Below are 21,514 nucleotides of genomic sequence, written 5' to 3'. Positions count from 1 at the left end.
TGGGCTGTAGCCCACGAAAGCTTATGCTCAAATAAATTTGTTAGTTTCTAATGTGCCATAAGTACTCCTGTTCTTTTTGAGAGTAAATAAATCACTCAGCCACTGATGGGAAAGGAGACTGGTAAGAGTGAAAAGGAAAGCAAGATTGTCTCAGGGTAGGAAATTGCTTTCTTGTAAACACCCGCTGAGAGATTTTTTTTTTAAATGTTGTTTATTTTAGTTAAATCTTAATAATCCAAATTAAAATAAGTGTAGACAAAGTACATAAAAGTGGGTTTAATATTTCATGAATATCTTTAGCATTCTCATGGTGCTACTAATGGCAGAGTCTTGCTTATGTGCATTAATTATGTAAAAAATTGCTCAGTGAAATCCTCATGAGATTCTAAGTTATACTGGGCCAGATGGTCGCCCACCCTGCACTCCCTTACTCTGCTGCACTAGTTTCCCATACTGCAGACAGCAACATGGAGAACACCGGAGTCTGCATTCAGCCCGAGTTAGTATGTCCACTCCCATGCATGTAGCTGGGAAGCAGCCACAGCCTTCGTTCCACCACCCCAATGCACCCGTCAGCAGCAGCTATAGGTCTAGTGCAGAGGAAATCTAGAAGCAGACTGTGACTCTCCAAGGTCACAATTCAATTCCTGGACTGCTCTTGGCACAGTGCAGTTATGTATGCAAGACTTATAGCAAAGCCACTCTTGTCCCCAGACTAAGGTCTTGTCTACACTATAACCATTTGTAAGTATTACGATGCACTGGTGCTATGGAAGAAGGAAACTCTAGCATAGACAGGGGGCAGGCATTTTTACCACCATCTTTTAACACTACAGCTTCCCCCTTTTCCATCAGAGCAAAAAATGCTTCCAACTTTCCCTGGTACAGACAAAACCTAAGGCCTGGTCTACATGTAAATATTAGATTGACCCAACTACATTGCTCAGGGTTGTGAAAAATTTCACACTCTGCGTGATGTAGCTAGGCTGAACTAACCCCAGTGCAGACGTGGCTAAGTCAATGGACTAAATTCTTCTACTGACCTTGCTACCAGCTCTTGGAGAACTGGATTAACTGCATCAAGAGAAAAATCTCTTCTGTTGATGTAGGAAGTGCCTACACTATGGCACTACAGGGGCACAGCTGCAGCGCTATAGCTGCTACAGCTACATTGTAGACCACTGCATTTGCTGTCCCAGCATTCAGGCCAGGAGCTCAGCGAGTGAATGATTACAAGAATGTAATTGAAATGAGACTTACTTATTGTTTATTGCTCCCCCTTGGTCACAGTCACAAGGCCGACATCCATCCATGTCATTGCTCAGGCCCCAGTGTTCAGACTGCAGAACAATAGGCCATTAATGCTGTAATGAGGTGTTGATTTAAAAGCACTCAGTTTGAACTCTAGGCACATCCCAATTTTAAAAACAATACAAAAACCACTGCAAAGCTATTATAAAGCCACTGAGCTGCCCACACAAATAATAGACCCTAGCTATCACAGAACAACCACCTCCAAACAGAACCACTATACTACACCCCATTAACCTGCCTTTACCCTGAGAACAGGGGATGTGCTTTGCTGTACATCTGAAAAGTTAACAAATCTAAGCTTTGAGGTACAAAGTGAAGATGAGAGCCCGTTCCAAAGCTAAGCGGTGCTCCTGGAGAGCACCCTTCCAACAGCTCCCCCACCCTTAATTAATTAATTTTGATTGGCATGAAAAGAGGAATTTTCATAGGGAGCCAAGTCCCCAACCATTTACAGCTTTGAAAGATAAAGCCAACACCTTGACCTCCACCCAGAAATTTAACAGCAGCCAGTGCAGATTATAGAGCACTGACAACATGCTCTCAGCATGGATGTGGCATGACTTGTTCCTGTTATTCTGCAGTATGTCCTCAGGAGACAGATTGACATGCTCAGATTTCCCACATAGCTTATGGACAGAACAGGAGACAGACACAAAGTCATCTATGAAAGCAGACAACGTACCTGAGATGCTAATGTCTTTGCGCCCTGATTCAGGTGATGTTGTGTCAGTACACATTTTTTAATTCCCAAAAAGTGCTCTAGCAGGGGAGTTTCAAAGTCTCATTTTTTTGATGTAAGAGAAAGAGCAGCACAACACACACTCCTTAGCTATCATAGCCTTGATTGAGGTTTGGGTAATGGGAGTTAGTCTGATGAAAAATAGCGATATATCTGGGAAGATACTCAGCACCCTGGGCCTGATTTTCACAGCAGGCCTCTCTTTCTGGCTGGGGCAGTTTTGCAATGGTGGTTAACGGGCAGCACAAGTTTTAGATAATCTCAGTGTAAACTGCCTGATTTCAGGCAGAGTCAGGCAGCTAGATAGCTGAACATGAACATTTTCTCCCACAATGAACTTCCGGTGCAACACTGTGCCCCTCAAAATGCAAGTCTAGTTTGAAAAATTGACTCTGAACACTAGCATTCCAATATTCCTGGCTTGCTCACTCACTTTCTTGCTTACCTTCCAATCCATCACCACAACACCTGTTTTGTCACTTTACATTCAGAAGTGCCCATTTCCATCGATTCTCTCTCCATGCTCTGCTCTCAATTACTCACACAAGTCTGGCACCATCTCACTCTACACTTCTGACATGCCACACTGCCCCTTTCATATTAGTATATTTTTCTATTACAAATCTATTCTTATTGCAAGGCTACTTACCAGACACTGCTCACAGTGCCTTCCTGTTGCTAGACGTTTACAATAGCAGCTTCCGGTCTCTGAATCACAAGGATTCCCTCCAGGAAGAGTTCCCAAAGGATTACATGCACAAGCTATATTGGAAAATGCAAGTAAATAAATCAGAACACAAGAGTTTATTTATATTTTGCACAGTATTTAATACAAATATTTACAGTAAGACCATCTTTCTTCTCTCAGTGAGCAGTTTTATTGCACATTTCTGTCTGTATTCCTCCCCTACCTCCCTGCCAGATTTCCATAGACTAAGTAAAGGACTTAAACTGAAACCAAGAAAGGCTCTCTAGTGTTTCATCTGAGTTTACAGTAAGATAACCTGGGACTTCTGATGAAAGTGGGTGGAATCCAAGTCACCTGAAATCTTCAAATCATGTCCTTCCTTCAATAAAAATCAAGGGCTGCACTAGAATTTGCTCTTCAAGCCCTAACAATTCCAGGAAGTGCTTTGGATCATACATAAAGTAACATTAGTTTATTCCCATTCCATAAATTTTCTACTTACATTGACAACCAAGGGGATTATTTGCACTTAATCCATAGAACCCTTCTTTGCAGAGGTCGCAACGTTCCCCTTCCACAAATAATTTACAGTGGCACTGTCCAGCAATAAGGCCAGCAGAGAAGTCAGTGTAGCGATCACATATTCCACCATTTTGGGAGCCAAGCGGGTCACAGTTACATGCTAAAAAGGAAGCATTGCATACACCTTTATTAACTACAGTAAAAGAAATACGTAGTTCTCAGATCTGATTGCTATAGCTCATTAGACACGGCATTGTTTGCATGTGAAGTCACCAAATGGCCGCCATTTCCCGCTTTTTAAACAAAAGGCAAAGGAGAGAGGCCACACTTACCCCAGGCCTCCATCAGAAGCATAGAACATCTGTTCATGAACATTCAGTAACTCAAAAGAGAGGAACGGGGCCCAAGAATACAGGTGCAACTGAGTTGGAATTCTTTAACTGAATGCCTTAGTGATCAAAGTATAGACACAATGTGCTTCAACTTTCTGAGTGATGGCATTGCACTTACGCTCACAAATGTTAGGATCTCGTATCTCTCTCTCTGGATGCTGAAAGTAAAACGGTTTGCATTGTTCACAGTTGCGTCCCATTGTGTTATGCTGGCAGTCATCACATACTCCACCACTGGTATTTCCGGTTGCCATGTATACAGCCATATCAAAATGACACTGGATAGAGTGTCCATTACAACTGCACTCTAAGATACAAGGCAAAAAAGAGCAGCTTTACTGAAGTAATATGTTTTCACTAAAGAAATATTAGTCTTTTAAATAGTATCTTTACAGTTCATTTATGCAACAAAAACCTCATGAACCAACTATGTAAAATTCATCAAACATTAAAAGCAAATAAGAATATAGGATTTAGAATTGGTATTGTATTTAAACATACTTTTACATGCATTACTATGGCGTCCTTCAGCTGGTCTCCATGGTAAGTCATGATAGAAATCCAAACACAGTTCACAGTTTAAACCTTTGGTATTATGTCTGCACATGCAGTGCCCATGGACCTATCATTTAAAAGAATAAAACACAAATACAAAAATATAATATGTTTGGTTAAAGAAAATAAGGAGGAGAAAAAGCAAACAAAATACACAGAGTGCATTCAAATTGGAATGTACCTCACCATTTCCCATCTACCTAAAATATAACCAGTGAGTGTTTGGCATACCCTTGCCAACTACCATTGCATCAAAAACAAACACTTAAAGAGGACATAATCATATACAGAAAGGGCCAGACTGTGAGTTCCTTGCCTGTGTGAGTAAATGCTCACCCATACAAAGTAGTCCCATTTTCTTCAATGGAATTTCCTGCATGAATAAATGGTCACCAATGTGAATACAGAGCACAGAGTTTAGCCCAAAATGCACTTAGTAACCTATTAAGAGGAAAATTAAATTGTCCATAATCTATTAAAATAGGATTAGCCACATCAGAACATAGGGTCAACTAGTCTAATACCTTCTCTCCAGCAGTGCATACAGAAGCTTTAGAGGAAGGGGGCCAAAGTTCTTCCACACCATAATTGATGTTTATCACAACCCTGGCTCAAGCATCAACTTATACAGAATTTAAATCAGACAAGTTGCTCCTGTGACTGCCGCTATCTTGGATGACCATGGATTGAATTTGGAGGGAACTCCAGAGCTAGAAGAATATGTCCCTAGAATCTGAGCTGATGAACCATAGCTACTGTGGGCTGGGCACAGAGGGGGGGATACATACTGCATGCTGACTGGCAGGCTACACTCCCACAAACAAGACCAAAACTTCCTACCAGATGATGAATCTGCCCAAAAGTTTCCCCTCACACTTTGTGTTCACCATGACAATCTCCTCCCCCACACAATTCCACTTCCCAAAACAGCAACCCAACAAACCTTGCTTTCAGGCTGGCAGCTCACCCAATCTCTTCCCCTTCCAGCAAAAGTCCTACCTGCACCCACTTGGAAAAATCATGGGGAAAACTGACAGAAGAAAGGAAAATGCACCTGACCTATTATACAATATTATAACATGAAAGCAGCAGGATTTTCTTCTGCCCTGCTGTTGATCAATTTGTGCGCTGAACTCTGAAAATGGATAGCCCTTGTAGTTTTCTTTTTATGCTAGTTAATATAAATGCAGTGCTGTTCTTGTTCATTAAACTATCTCGCCCTTTGACCCTGCTATTTGCTTCAATAGAAACAAGGTCCATAGGTTAGTTCAATGTTGCATAAAAATACATTCCCTTATATCCATTACAATACTGTTGCCTTTTATTTTTTATCAGGTCTTTAATATAATTAGAAAGATGATATTTCAAGATGTTAAAGTAACTTTAAAACTACTCTCAGCTCTCTGTGTTTGAACAACAACAAAAATGGTGAACACTGTTTTATTGTTTGGAAATTAAGAAGAAAAATAAAGGGCCAAATTCTGCCACTCTTACTGATGTACATTAGTACTAATTTAATACATCTTCTCAATGTGAGTAAAGGGGACAGAATCAGGCTCAAGGCATTTTAACATAGTTTTAAGTGTGAAAAAGTGAGAGCATTTACCATTCCTTCCACCTCTTCATTAAAACCGTCCACTGGTGCACACTCACTGGCATGGCCATAACAGAAACAGTTCCCACGAACCACCATGTCGTAAATTGCATAGTAGTACTTTTCTTTGATCTCCATTCTAGAATCCAAGAGGTTGTCTCCCAATGTATGTAACTTGGTGAAATTGATTCTTAAATTTGTGATTTTTAATAGGTCTGCAGGGAAAAAAGAAAAAACAGTTTCTTGAATTAGCTACTGAGTTCTATGAACTGAAGGAAACCAAGAAAACTGCAGATCATAAATTATGGGAAACCTCACCCAGAGCAATTTTCTATATTGAGATATAATATCTGAGATTGTAAACAAGACTTCATCTTATTAAAATACAAATTTCCTCTCACTGAATCCTCCAGCTACAAATACCAGAGATCAATCGTTCCCCCCCCCCATATGATCACTATATATACTAGATTAATTTAAACAAAACTGGGATCTATTTTGCTGTTGATACATACATCCACAGAATATTAACATTAATGGCACATGCATCAGTGCCACAACAGATGTCTTAGTTTTCAACCACATTTCAGATTTAAACGTAAAATGGGTCGGGGTTAATATTAAGGAAGTACTGACAAGTGGACTATGAGCTTCAAGGACTGTGTGCATGTTTGGAAGAACACTTAGGATACAAATATAATCCTCTTCTTTATATGCCTTCACACCCTTTGAATATAACTAATTGTATTTTGATGGGAAAAACAACCATCTTGATCCGACCAAATAAAAAGTAACTGTTCTCATAGGAAGAGGTCTCGCAGGAAGACAACATTATAGCAATTAATTTGACCTTTGACTCTTTCTGCCTTGATATTATTGAAATCTTGTTTTTCTCCCATGTTTGAAAATACCCACGGCCTAAGCTAGTAAAAAGGGAAATTTATAAGGAATTCTCTTTTTAAACTTTGGTTAAACAGAAAACATTGAATCAATGTAGCAGCCAGTACATAGCCTTCTATTGGAGTTCTTTTCCTTTGCTGTCTCATCCAGGCAGCTTTACACTGTTAGATACTAACTTAAACTAAAGTCAAATCCTGTTGTCCTTATGCAAGTAAAGAAGCCCAAAGAAGTTTCTTTTTCAAATTGTATGCTTTCATACAGCAGCAGATTTGTATATTTGCATTCCTTTGTCCCAATAACTGTAAATAATTGATGCATTACTTTTAATGTCTTAGGAGTGAATCCTACAATCAGATCAGTATGGGAAGGCACTCAGTATGGCCAACTCCAACAATCCTGAGTCAGACCCACAAAAATCTTTAGCTTAGCTAAAAATATCATGAGATTTAAAAAAATAATCATAAATTTGGGGTTTTATTTATCAGCTTTCTTCGGCGGCAGCGGGGTCACATTTTCAAGCTCTTCTCTGAAACAATGAGGTTTAGAATCCCCCCCCCACACACCTTTTTTTAAAAAAAAAAAAAGGAAGTGGAGATTCTCACATAATCCCATGACACCAGGAGTTGAGCCTTTAAGAAAAACATCAACTGTAATGAGACTCATGATAAAAAACCATGTGTTGGCAACACTGATTCTTATTCCCATGTGGAGACCCATTAAAGTCAGTGGAGAGGACCCTTGGTTCCTGGTTCAGTTCTGAGGCCATACTGGGGCTGATTTTTTGCTTGTAAGTTTTTTTTTCTTCCCCCATTTAAAAATACAAGAGTTAGAATGTGAAAGAAAAGTAATTATGTACATACTTTGAATTCTTGGACTATATGGGTCTTCAATTCTAAAAGCTGGATCTAAAGCACGATATATGACCTAAAGAAAAATGAAAAATGAAACAATCAACCTTAAAATAAGGGAGCTTGAAATGTGCAGAGAAAAAGTCTTCATTATATATAAAAATAACCTCTAACCTCTCCCTCAGTTGAAGGTTCAATGTCAGAATATCGGGAATCACAAATGATATCGTCTACTTTCTTCATGGGTCCAGTTGAAACACCAGGAAAGGAGTTCTCACAGTCATATGCAAAGTATCTATATACTTTCCAGGTTTTTCCAAAATCAGATGATCTTTCTATTAGCATTGCAGCTGGGCGGAATGTCTTAAAAAACAAAAACAAAAAACAGCAAATGGTTATATACTATTAACTATTATTTGTAATCAATTGTTAAAAGGAGCAACTCGTGTGTCTGAATTTCAAGACTTCTCCTATAGAATGATATTTTTTTTCTATTTTTTTCCCAATTTTCTTTTTACTACTGCTACTACACCCAGTGTTTTTGGAGACAGATTATGGTACGGCCTTCATTTGAATCATGCAAATCAAATCAGAGAGTATCTTTAGAATGATGATATTTCTAAATATAGGTATGCAGACATTTAAACATATTCATAATGCAACACACAAACTTAGAATAAAGGATTGTTTACTGTAAGCTACTAAGACTTCAGATTCCTATTTAAAATGAAGGTAAGAGAGAAATACTTGGAGAAAGATGTTTATTTTTTAAGGTCAGTGAAAAAAGTGCAGATTCCCCAGTTACTGTAGCTCCTCATTTTGTATCCCAGTGAGTCCTGGCTCACAGGAAGATCTAACAGGCCTCTCATTTCCTGTCAGATGGGGCAGGGCCTGGAACGATGGAGCACAGAGAAGGGAATCTAGTTATACATATTTCCCCTTCCTTATCCTTGCTTTCTTGTCAAGACACACATACAGAATAATGGTAATATTTTTCCATTTTTCTGGCCCCATCCCAGAGCCCTCACCCCCTCCTGCATCCTAACTCCCTGCCTCACCCTGCAACCTCCTCCCACACTCTGAATCCCTCAACCCCATCCCCCAGCCTGGAACCCCCTCCTACACTCCAAACCCTTCACCCCCAGCCCCACCACAAAGCCACACCCCCCGCCAGAACCATCACCCTCTCCCGCACCCCAACTCTCAGCCCCAGCTCAGAGCCCCCTCCCACACCCTGAACCCCTCATTTCTGGCCCCAGGCCGGAGCCCAGACCCCCTTTAGAGCCCTCACCCGCTCATGCGCCCCAACCACCTGCCCCAGCCCAGGGAAAGTGAATAAGGGTGGGGGAGAGCGGGCCACCAAGGGAGGGGGAATGTAGTGAGCTGGGGGCACAGCCTCAGGGAAGGGGCAGGGCTAGGGTGTTCGGTTTTATGCAATTAGAAATTTGGCAATCCTAATCTGTCTACATGATCTTTCTTAGTGCTCTAACAATTGTCTTGTTGAATAGGCAACTGAAACTGATCTTTTCCCCACCAGATTGAGAAGTTCATCCTCAGCCAGTTTTAGAAGACTCTACTCCAAGGATCCATAATGACTGTTTTAACTGACTTTGACCAAACTTTGACATGGTCTGATATAAAATAAAGAGAGGATTAGATTGTATGAATAGCTTTTCTCCTTACCTACCAGCATTTCAAACAATTAAATTAATATATGGTTTAATATATGCCTTGCACGGAGAGGACAATGTCAGCAGCAGTTAGTTTATTTGTTTTATATATGTAGGCAAGATCCTCCAAAAGCCAAACACAAAAGCAGGTCCATCAGTTTTAAAATGTACTCCTGCTTAGCTGAAGTGATCATCCACAGTACTAACTTGTGTCCTACAAACTAGAATTTGATAATTTAAGAGTTAAGATTGCTCAAGAGCAAGTCCCACCAAAGCAATTACTAAAAATCAATAATGACATCAACATTCACATCCATACCAATCTCAAATTTCACACCTTTCCACCCAAACACTCTCCATAGCCACAACTACACAGTAAACTCACTTCCACTTCGAACACAGGAGCACTCACAATGCATGTATTTAATCCCTCACGATCACACCCAAACACAAACCCTTCACTCTGACCTCACCCAGACAAGGACACATCAAACCAATAGGCGTACATGCAGCATTAAATAGGTCTATTGCCCATAAAAAAGGTACAAGATCAGAGTAAAGTTTTGCATTGGAGTGAGAAGCAGCCTTAATTCAAAATTAACCAAGTTTTTTGGTGTAAGGAAATTTGCCAGGCTTTTTAGGAAGTATCTGATGACTATTCGCATGAATAGCCATCAACAATTATATGCATTATTAGTATTAGCACTTCAGAACCCCAGTATTAGCCCAGAGCCCCATTATTTTAGGCACTGTAAAAAAACAGAACAAAAAGACAGGGCCTTCCCAAAGATCTTATAATCTAAGGATCCGGTTTTTGACTGGAATGCCTGGTCGAAAAAGGACCCTGGTGGCTCCGGCTGGCACCGCTGACCATGCTGTTAAGAGTCCGGTTGGCAGCCCCTAGGCTTGTGGGAGGCCAGGGAGGCTCGGCATTCTGCCCCCAACCTGAGTGCCGGCTCCACAGCTCCCATTGGCCAGGAACTCCGAGCAATGGAAGCTGTGGGGGTGGCGCCTGTGGATGTGAGGACAGCACGCGGAGCTTCCTCGGCTGCCCACGAGCTTAGGGGCCGCAGGGACCTGGTGGCTGCTTCCTGAGAGCCGTGATAAGTGCCATGGGGACCCTGTACCCCAAACCCCCTCCCACACCCCAAACCCCTACCCCAGCCCAGAGTCCCCTCCTGTACTCAAACTCAGTCAGGGAGCCTGCACCTCCACCCCAACACCCCTCTCCATCCCTGAGCCCCCTCTTCCACCCCAAACCCCTCATGCTGCCCCATCCCAGAGCCCACATCACCAGCCAGAGCCCGCCCCTTCACTGCAAATCCCTCATCCCCAGCCCCATCCCAGAGCTCACCCCCCCTCACACACTCCAAACCCCTAGGCCCCAGACTGGAGCCCCCTCCCACACCCTAACTCCCTGCCACAGCCTGGTGAGAGAGAGTGAGGGTAGGGGAGAATGAGCAATGGAGGGAGGGGAAATAGAGCGAGGGGGGCGGGGCCTCGGGGAAGGAGTGTTCGGTTTTGTGCGATTATAAAGTTGGCAACCCCTACGACTATGCCTTTCACATAGCCCTGCAACCCCTTGCATTGCTGCACTCTTCCTCCTGCCATTCTCAGTCCTGTCCCTTGCTCCACAATCCTCTGTGCATAGACTAATTTTCCCCAGGGTCACTACCCTTAAGCAATCCTCTTCCCACATGTCCCAATCCAGTCCTCTTTAATAAATCTTTCCTTCCATCTTTCGCCATGACCCCATACAGCCCTACCACATTCAGTTTTTAAATCCTAATACACACAGACATTTATACATACCAGTGTTTAGAAGCTGAGTTTGGTAAGGATATATGGGGGTTTGGTGGGGGGCCACCCTGTGGGAGAGTAACATGTGATGGATCAGGGTGGAAGCAGAGGTGTGTGTTTGAGATGGAGCCCAGGGATATTACAGAGTATTCGATCCGATGAAGTGAGCTGTAGCTCACGAAAGCTTATGCTCTAATAAATTTGTTAGTCTCTAAGGTGCCACAAGTACTCCTTTTCTTTTTACAGAGTATTCAGTCGTCCTAGAAAGTTAGCATGTAAAATGTAGAGATTAAATTCAGCTATGGAGTCACTACTAATGCCTTCATAATAAAATGTACTTTGAGACACATGGTACATAATCTCTCACTCCAGGACATCTGTTTGAAAAGAAACAAAAAGGCACAGATGTCCTCTTGGACACATTTTCATTTGCCAAGTGAAAATGATGGCTAACAAAACAAAACAAAAAAAACGTGCAGCTATGTTGATTTTGATGATGATCTTGTAAAATACAAACACACAAAGAGCAAACAGATAATCCAAAGCACAGTTTTTGCACACTTCCACAATCTTGAAGTCTAAAACGATGGTAAGACCCCACAGTTCCATTTTTGCTACAAAAGCCCAAATATAAAACGTAAGTGAGCAACAGAAGAGAGCTTTAATCTCCTTCTATTTTATGCGTTTTGGATTTATTCAAAGCAGAAACTTATCTGTTTATAAAGATAGTCAATTAAAAATTTGAAACCAACAGACTTATGAAGTCCATCTCCCCTGCATTCCAATATTAACAGCATTTTTAATGCATTGCATTTATTAAAGCCTGTATCTTCAAAGCTGGAACATATATATTATATATAAATATAATCTTAGTCTAAACCAGTTAAGCCCACAACTGCCCTCCATGACAGATGTTAGATTACACAGTTCTCCAGTTTGTGATTTGTGAGAATGCTATGGATTCTTTACCTTGAAGGTCATAATGAGATGAGTGAAATGGAATTCAGCTTCCAGATCCAGCTGGAGAGTTACATTTTCCAAACCTAAAGGCAGAAAAAGGAAATGCTACAGTAAACAGGAACATTTCTCAGCAACAACTTCATCATCTTCCTAAGAGACCCTCATTCTGGTTGCATAAGGATCTTTTTCTTGACTTTGGCTGTTATGTTGTGACAGAACAAATGTAAGGATTAGCACTACAATAAATATTAGGGAATTGCGGTGAAGACATAGTGTTTGCAAACTTCCTAAACATCACATTACATTGGATTGCCAATTGGAGATATTATTTCTTGTACAGTGCTGAACGTTTATTTAGTCTGTATGACATTTAGCATATTTCACTTTACCCCAGTACTTGAGCTATTTCCAGTATCATTACCCCATTTTACAGATTTTACATTTACATTTTACAGTACCCCATTACTCAGGCATGGGGAGGTTAAGTGATTCACAAACAAGATCACACACAATGCAGAATTAGTCTGGTATCCAGCCTTCTGCAGAGGCCTCTATCTGATGCTTTAGAAGAAAGTGAAAAACTCTACAGTCCACTAAAGATGAAGTCCTGGCCCTCACTTCGCTCTGCATGAGCGAAAGGCCTGACGTGCAATGGAAATGAACCAAGATTCTTTCTGCTAGGAGCTGGACTGCTGAGCTCTCATGCAGGGGGATTCTGGAATTCTGCAAATGGCTCTCCACCTAGAAACACGGGTATTTGGGGCAGCCTAGTGATTAGGCGAGGGCCTGAATTAACTGGACTAGTACCAACAAACTTCCCTAAGCCCCATGTAGTCATCTGCCCAAAACCTATTTAATTCTAATTTTACAGACGAGGATATTGATTTCACTTATAGCCAGTTACGCAATGCTGCATAACAGAAGGAGCTGGGGCATTCTTTCCTTTCCCGTGTCAATCAGCATACACCCAAAGCATGAGACTGGATTACCCTTATCTTGGTTTGTAAACAGAACTAAAGTTACTAGACAGAGGCAGATACAAAAAGATAGCTGGGGGACTGGAAGTGGCCTCCCTTATAATGCCCTGATGAGAAACCCTGCCCCCTCCCTCAGCTGCTGATAAGACTCAAGGTGATGGAATTCATACCATAGTGGTGATGCTGGACACTGGCTGAGGGCTCCAGTTCTAGTATCAGCCTCTGGCAGTGGGTCTCTCCAGTTGTAAGACACATCTCATCTCATCTCATCTCCTCTCACACACACACACACACACCGCCCCTAACCTCTGCTTGTTGGATGGGAGCTTTTTCCAACCTCTGCTTGTTGGATGGGAGCTTTTTCCTCTCTCTTCTTTGACCTCGGCCTCAGAGCCTCCTGGCTATCCCAAGGAAGTGAAGGTGTCTTTGCTACTCTCCCCCAGCCTATTTTCCAAATCCTCCTCATCCATGTATATCCTCCATACCTGCCTCTGGTGTGGCACATAGTTTTCTGAGTGGTACAGTAGAACCTCAGAGTTACCAACACCGCAGGAATGGAGGTTGTTTGTAACTCCGAATAAAATATCATGGTTGTTCTTTTAAAAGTTTACAACTGAACACTGACTTAATACAGCTTTGAAACTTTACTATGCAGAAGAAAAATGCTGCTTTTAACTATCTCAAGTTTAAATGAAACAGCACAAAAACAACTTCCTTACAGTGTCAATTTTTTTTTTTAAACCTTCCCTTTATTTTTTTAGTAGTTTAACACAATACTGAACTGTATTTGCTTTTTTCTCTTTTATCTCTACTGCTGCCTGAGTGCATACTTCTGGTTCCAAATGAGGCGTGAAATTGGCTGATCAGTTCGTAATGCTGGCGTTCATAACTCTGAGGGTCTACTGTATCATGAAACTGCCATACACCTGCCTACAACTTCCTGAATATCAGCAACAAAACCCAGCAGATTCTTGCTAATTTCACTCAGCAGCTGCTTGGGCAAACTATGGGAAGAAACAGAGGCATAGGAGCGCGTTGTCTGCACAGTCAGAGTTTGCACTGCAGGGGTTCACAGTTGAAAGATTATTTTTTATAACTAAGGGATAGAAGCCTACAATTGTTTTAAAAATGCAAGGTTAAGTGTTACAGAAATTGACTTTTCAGGTCCCCTCACTCACTAATGGAAGCTTTCCAACTTACCAGCAGCAAGAGAGAGATTTTTCAAGTTGTATAACGATAAATGATCAAAATTTTAGGACTGTATACTGAAGGAAGATAACACATGCAGTTATTTGATTCATGTGAAAAGATCTCTTGAAACAGCTGGAAACTCATTACATTCTAGTTTGTAGCATAAAAAAATATGATGATTTAAAGGAGTGTGGGGGAGAGGGGAGGAAAGGAGAGGAAGACAAGTAGAATAACCCAAGGAAATATGGTACTTTCCAATTTTTAAATGGCTGTAATTTTATGTGGGGAACACATAGTAATACAACGATCCTTGCTGCTTTATGCCTACATGGAGAAAGAATCATTTGTTGTTTATTTTTGAGGGACATTTGTGTGACCTTATAAGCTAAAACTTTTCTGTTGGTAGGTTGCCAAGTCTATTGCAAAAAACATGAGTTATCTGGAATGCTAAACTAGAAACAGTGGAGACAGATAGCTAGCTGGATTAATCTCACTTGTTAAAAAGGACATCATGTAAACTTCTTTTTAGTGGGCTAATAAAGAGTTTTTCAAAACATCACAATGTTCATTAAATTACAACAAGAGCCTTTGCCAACGTATTTGCGAAATACTATGCCTTCCATACTCTTTTTTTTTTTTTTTTTTTTTTTTAAGGTTATCTTAGGAGCTTGAGGAAATTCAGGCAGGCTGGGAGCACAGCTGTAAAAGTAAAAAGGAGTGGCTTACTCAGGAAAGAAATTTTCGAGGGGGGAAAAAAGCCCATGAAACTAACGTGTGTGGTTTTTATTTGCTTTGATTTGCTTGCTTTGTTCATTTATATTGTTTGGCAGATGAATACATAGCCTGAGTAGAGAAGTGAGATGATAGTGAATATTGAGAGAGTGGCCCTGATTCTTCACTCCTCCTGAAGGGCAGAGGCCAAAGTGGCTTTAAGTTGTAGGAGTCCTGTCCAGTCCATGGCATAAACTGGACTAGCCTCAGGGTACTTGGGTGACAATGGCTTGAGCTCGGTGCACTCTAGCCACACCTCCTCCCTCCACTGACTGGCATGCTATGCCAGAGGCTGGGAGGAACAACAGTGTACAGCTGTTCTGCCTGCTCTGCACTTGGGATGCTTCTTGGGGGCTGTTTCCTCCCCCTTTGCTCACTCCACTAAGCACAAGAGATTTGAGCACAATATACAAAAATCTATATATTTTTTAAAAACCTTAATAAGAGATTCCTTAAAGCTTATATTATACTTTTTTCCAGCACTCCTAAAGTTCATAAGACTGTATATAATAAAACACCACTCAAGTATAAATCAAAGAATCTAGCTTTACCAAGGGATCTGTGCTTAAAACACTAATGCTCCATGCAGCACTAACAACCCTTCAAATAATAACAACACACACTGGAACTTTTAAATCAATCAAGGGTGACAAGTTCTGTTCACTAGAAATGATCCTCAGATGAACTACATACCATTTTCTGACTGCCACCATAGCTTGAGGCGGTTTGGAGCAAATGTTGTGACCACATTTTCAATAAGATGGCTCTCAGAGTTGAGAGTCTCGTGGAAGGGGAACAGGGAATTGCAGGTGAAACATTTTTTGTCCTCCTGAAATAAGACAATTAACTTATTAGTCTTAGCGCTGGTTATTGTATCAAAAAAATAATAGTTGTTCCCTGAAGATAAACATATTTTGCGTTAGTGTTACGTCTAGCTCTTTGTGTCTTTGGTAGAGTGAATCAAAAAGATTTGTTTTTTACTTTAAAAATGAAATAAAGCATAATTTACTCTTAAATTAATGTAAATTGAAGGCCAAAGGGAAAAATATGACAGGAATTCAATAAGCTTTTAGTTTTATTGGAAATATGTTTTACTTAAAACTAATTCCAGGGACTATCCCTGGGAATAATTACTCTCTAGCACAATTCAAAAGTAAATATTAATGTTTACAGAAAACTATTAATCTAATTTATGCTGAAAAATAGACCCAGAAAACAACAAGTTCAAATGCTCTGTGATGTAGTGTTTGCTTCTCCAAGTTACAGATATCCTGGACAAAGCCCTGTGCAGCTCAAAGTCCCCTGTAAAGCTTTAGTGTAGGTCCTATTTACTAGGGTGGAATTTCACCATTGAGTCCAAATTTTCAAGCATATACTAAGGTTGAGCACACACATGGTTATGAGCACAAATGCAACCCTAACTCGTGCATGCAGCACCAAGTTGCATGTGTTTGAAATCATGGGCCTCAGTGACTAACCCTCTTCCACAGAACAAGCACAACATAACAGCTATCATTATCTATTTATTTGTATGGTAAAGGTGCCTAATATGCCAGAGCCACTTGTGATAGGGACTGCACAGATATAACGAAGAGACAGTCCCTGCCCAAAGGAGTTTACATCTAAATGTAAGATGTAAGATCTAAATGTAAAATGTAAGATGAGAGACAATAGATGGATATGACAGACCAACAGGGGGAGGTTGAGATAACAGTAAAACAGCCTGAATACGCAGCTGGTCACAGTGCAGGAGCCCCTAACTATTGTCAAGTGTTATGTGGGCATCATGGCTCAGATGGGTTTTACGGAGAGATTCAAGAGAGGACAATGTGGTGGTATTGTGGATTTTTTACTGGGCGCTCCTTCCAAGCAAGCATAAGGGGAAGCATGGCAAAAAGCAGAATGGGGCATGTCCAAACACAGGACAAATAGGCAGTTAAGGATGGCATTGTTGGCAGAGCGAAGGCTACATTCACTCAGCCCTTAATAAAACAGCACCTCAGCAGTCAAGGATCTGAGCATTAGAGATGTTGCTATAGTATACAGTAAGTAATGCTGTTTCATACAGTTCAGTGCCAATTATGATGCCCTTTTCCTGGTAGTCCCCAGACACAGAGTTCATACTCCACAAGCCCTCTGTCATTCCTGCCATGAGCAAACAAATCAAGACAAGTCTCCGTGGTCTGTGTATCCTCCCAATTCGTTATGCATGTCCCTATCATTTTCTCATATAGTCAGATTATTTGGGTTAATCTATATGAGCACTCCCAAACCAGCCAGAATAGGGGTCCCAAATATAGACCCAATCCTCCCACCAGTGAAATCAGAGTCAAAGATGTCTGTTATTTAAATTGGAGCAGGACAGTTCCCTAAGGGTTCACTCTCTCAGACATCTGAGCATCCGCAAATCCTATTTTTGCCAGAGAGAGGTGGCAAATTTCAGAATCCCCCTTCTAACCATGTCTTTTCTGCCATACTCTGCACCTTTGAGGGGGAGGCGGGGAGCAACAAAAGCAACCAAGGATACAATATCTTGGTTACAAGAATATTCTGACTCAGAATATTTAATTGCAAGAATAAAAATAAGGGAACACTTGAAATCTTGCAAGTTATGTCAGAAATTTTACTATAAGCCATATTGGGGCCCAATCCTGCAAAGTGCTGAGCGCACTATCATACTAAACGAGCTGACACAACATGTTTGTTCAAGTATACTATGAAGCAATATACTTTGGGCCAAATTCTATGGTCCTGAAAGGAACAAGACTCCCATTGCTTTCAGAGGGAGTTTTGCTCCACTTGGAACAACAGAATTTGGGCTAGCGTTATTGACATTGTAAACTCAGGTTGAGATTATTTATCTCTTTTCAAATGTAATATAGCTCCATTTATACTGACTGGTTTTTTTACATGTATCCATAGTCCCTTCTGTGTTGGAAACCTGGAATTTGCTAAACTATTTTTCACATAAATTCATATTTTCTATTTAAAGAGAGGAACTAGAGAAGCAAGGACAACTTTATTTGTTTTCCTTGATGAGACATACAGATTTAACTACCCTCCCTCACGCCAAATGCCAGAATTTAAACTATAAATGCAGTTACAACCCAACTTTGATTCAGGAAGTAGTCTAGACGGCTCTGTACAAGCCTGGAAAAGTATGTATTGAACTCCCTGTGCCACATTCTTACTTAACTTATCAAGTTAAATTGGGTTTAAACGTATAAGTACCTTAGGGGTGCAAATAGCTACGCATGCTATTTATACTGCCTCTATATCACAGAATTAGAGAAATCTAGGGCTGGAGGAGACCTTGAGAGGTCATCTAGCCCATCCCCCTGCAACGAGGCAGAACAAATATTTGTCTAACCTGTTCTTAAGGGGATTCCACAACCTCCCTTGGAAACCTATTTCCGTACTGTACTATCCTTATTGTTAGAAAGTTTTTCCTGATATCTAACCTAGATTCCCTGTGTTGCAGATTAAGCCCATTACTTCTTGGCCTACTTTCAGTGGACCTGGAGAACACTTGATTGATCACTCTCCTCTTAACATATTTAAAGACTTATCAGGTCCTCCTTTACCTCCCCCCAGAATCTTCTTTACTCAAGACTAAACATGATCATTTTTTAAAACCTTTCCTCATAGATCAGGTTTTCTAAGCCTTTTATCATTTTTGTCAATCTCCTCTGGATTCTTTCCAAGTTGTCCACATCTTTCTTGAAGTGGGGCACCCAAAATTGGACAGTACTCTAGATGGGATCTCACTAGTGCCAGGTAGAGCAGGACAAGACCTGCTGTGTCTTGAATATGACATATACCCCAGAATGACATTAGCCTTTTTCGCAACTGCATCCCATTGTTAACTCATATTTAATATATGATCCATTATAACCCCCAATCCTTTTCCCCAATACTACTGCCAGTGGTGGCACTAGGCCTAAACAGACTAACCAAATGCTTAGGGCCCCAAGCAACTCAAGGGCCCCCGATTTAGTATAACACCCAATATATTGTTCATCTTATTTAGTGTTGTGTTGGGTGGGTAGGAGGAGTTAGTATTTTTAATACTAAATAATGTAGTTACCATTGGCCAGATTGCATATAAGAACATTTTCCGTTTAAATTAACCTGAACTACTATACTTCTAATCTGACTAGCGCAAAAGACTCATCACGGTTAGAGGGAGGAGGGATCCTGCTCCCAGTCCCTGCAGGATTGTTCCATAGAGAATTGTCCTAGCTTTGGCCAGTCTAGTTTCAAATGTCACATGTGATGAGGCATCTCCCAAGAGGGCTGGGTGAGGCTCATGGCTTTCACGGCCATGCTGGGTGCTCACTGTTTTACTGAGCTGGGGGGGGAGGAAGGCTCCAATTCCGGATCGGGGCTTAGGGGAATTGGGGAATGGGCGATGCCAGTGGCTAGCACTGGGCGCAGAACCCTAGCAGTGGGATGGGGGGGGGGGTGTTGGCCCCCCTCAGCACAGCCTTCCCCGGCAGGCACAGCCTCTGCCCCTGCGCTCCCGCCCAACTCCCCCGCTCCTTTCCTGGGAGAAGGTGCTTTCTTCCATCCCGGCAGCCAGACAACCCCGGGCAGGAAACGCAGGACGGATGCAACTGTGCAAACAAAGCTGAGCCCCAGGGATGCACTCGGCTTCCTCTCCGCCCCCTCCCCAGCGCCAGCTGTTTGTGCAGCCCGGGGCCGCTCCCGCCGGCCGGGCCCTTACCTGGAGGTGGCTCACGATGCAGTAGGGCTCGGGCCGGTGGAGCCCGCACGTGGAGCTGGCGGACAGCTGCGAGGCGCGGCCGATCAGCAGGTCGCCGGTGGCCGGGTAGCAGCTGCCCTCAGCGCACCCGTAGCTGTACTCGGGCTCCTGAGCCAGGGCGGCGGCCCACAGCCCTGCACGGGGGGGGGAAAGGCAGAGCGGGTGAGGCGGGCAGGGGGCAGCAGGTCCCGGGGGCGGGGAGCGCTCGGGGCCGACGCTTGCAGAGCTACCGCGCGGGGTGGGGGGGGGTTCCCACACGATGCGGGGAGCCAGAGGAGACTCCCCCCTCCCCGGGCCTGAGCGCCCCCCCCCCAGGTGAGCGCGCCTGCACCGCTCCAGGATCCCACAGCCCCAGCTCTCTGCGCGGGAGGCAACGCTGGTGCTAACCTGGCCGCGCCGCCCGGCCCGGAGCAGCTGCAGGGACGTGCCCATACGGGCCGCGGGTCACTTGCCAGCCGTAGCAAGTTGGGCTCTGGGCGACCAAGCCCGCTGGGCTCAGCCCAGCTACCGAGACCCTCGGCTCCCAACCCGTGGCTGGGGTGAGCGCGACGGGAGGATCTGACAACGCTGCCCCCGCTACTGCCCCGGGGGCCGAGCGGGGCAAGCCCGGGGGGGGGGGCGGCGGCGGCACAAGGCAATGAGGCGACTTACCTAGGAGAGCGCCAAGGCACGTCTGCAGGCAGCCCATCTCCCCACGCGCGCCGGGAAGGGAGGCAGGAGGAAGCGCTCGCCCAGCTTCGCCTTGCGCGCCCGCAAAGGAGTCGATGAGCTCCGAGGGAGACGGTCCCAGGCTGGGCTGCGGCCAACAGGGAAGCAGCGCCCACGGCGCGTCCTCGCCCCCCAGCGCCCGGCTCCTCCAGCCCCGAGCCCAGCACGGCCCGGAGAGAAGAAACTTTCAGGCGGAGAGGGACTGGCGGGCGCCTTCACGCAGGCGCTGGAGGTGGGTGGGGGCTGCGGCCCCGGCCCCCGGAGAGCTGCTGCTGCTGCAGCGGGTTGCGCAGCGGCTCCAGCGCTCGCCTTTGTTCCTGCCCGCCACGCCAGGTCGTGCTAGTTGTTTACAGAGTGCATAGTTCCTCCGGGCTATTGCAAATGTTTGCCGCGCTGCGCTGGGCCACGCTCCTCAGCTGGGCCACGTCTGCGCCGGGGGGGGGGGGGTGCACCACGTTAGGCACCCTGCTCGCTCAGCCGCCTTAACTCACGTTGTTAAAGGCAACTTAGCACCTAGTGGAGACAGGGTCGAGGTGTGTTCCACCCTGTGACAGTGGATCATAGTTAACTCTTCGGCTAACACGTTTTGAAACTTAACTGCTTGGGTCGTCACAAAGGGCAGTCAGCTCATTCAGCCAACGTTTTCTGTCATGATCCATATTCCCAAGGTAATCGTGACCTTGGGGGCTACAGAGACCCGCTGCTATGGGCTGCTGGTGGAGGTGGGGCCTGGCTGTGGCCTCTGTGGTTATATATATAGAGAGAGAGAGTTCAGTGGTTTGAGCATTGGCCTGCTAAACCCAGGGTTGTGCGCTCAATCCTTGAGGGGGCCATTTAGGGATCTGGGGCAAAAATTGGGGATTGGCCCTGCTTTGAGCAGGGGGTTGGACTAGATGACCCTCTGAGGTCTCTTCCAACCCTGATATTCTATGATGCTAGGAACCCACTTCTCCTTTGTACCACTCCCTCCCTGCAACAAGCCCCTTTTGCCTCTGTGCAATCTCTTCCCTGCCACTACGCCCCCTCCACCTCTTGACACATCCCTTAAATCCGAACTTTTCATAAGGAACTGGTTGTCAAGATTTTGGCAGCTCATCACTGGTCAAAGCTAAGTGTAATG

At 43.5% G+C, this 21,514-nt stretch overlaps 1 protein-coding gene across 1 annotated transcript in view; it reads right to left on the bottom strand.

Annotated features, from left to right (window-relative positions):
* Window positions 1–20,703, bottom strand: part of LAMB1 (laminin subunit beta 1) — a 71,707-nt gene extending 51,004 nt beyond the window's left edge. The window contains 12 exon segments of the mRNA XM_038413160.2: window positions 1,261–1,340; window positions 2,703–2,815; window positions 3,244–3,423; window positions 3,774–3,962; window positions 4,157–4,277; window positions 5,817–6,019; window positions 7,565–7,628; window positions 7,727–7,915; window positions 11,992–12,065; window positions 15,615–15,750; window positions 19,648–19,820; window positions 20,338–20,703. Coding sequence (XP_038269088.2) covers window positions 1,261–1,340; window positions 2,703–2,815; window positions 3,244–3,423; window positions 3,774–3,962; window positions 4,157–4,277; window positions 5,817–6,019; window positions 7,565–7,628; window positions 7,727–7,915; window positions 11,992–12,065; window positions 15,615–15,750; window positions 19,648–19,820; window positions 20,338–20,374 — 1,559 coding nt within the window. The 5' untranslated portion in view covers window positions 20,375–20,703.
* Between the last annotated feature and the right edge of the window lie 811 nt (window positions 20,704–21,514).

This window comes from Dermochelys coriacea, chromosome 1 (genome assembly GCF_009764565.3).
Source record: "Dermochelys coriacea isolate rDerCor1 chromosome 1, rDerCor1.pri.v4, whole genome shotgun sequence".
Classification (NCBI taxonomy): Eukaryota; Metazoa; Chordata; order Testudines; family Dermochelyidae; genus Dermochelys; species Dermochelys coriacea.
Note: the sequence above shows the minus strand (reverse complement) of the source record. Positions and strands in the feature narration are given on the sequence as shown.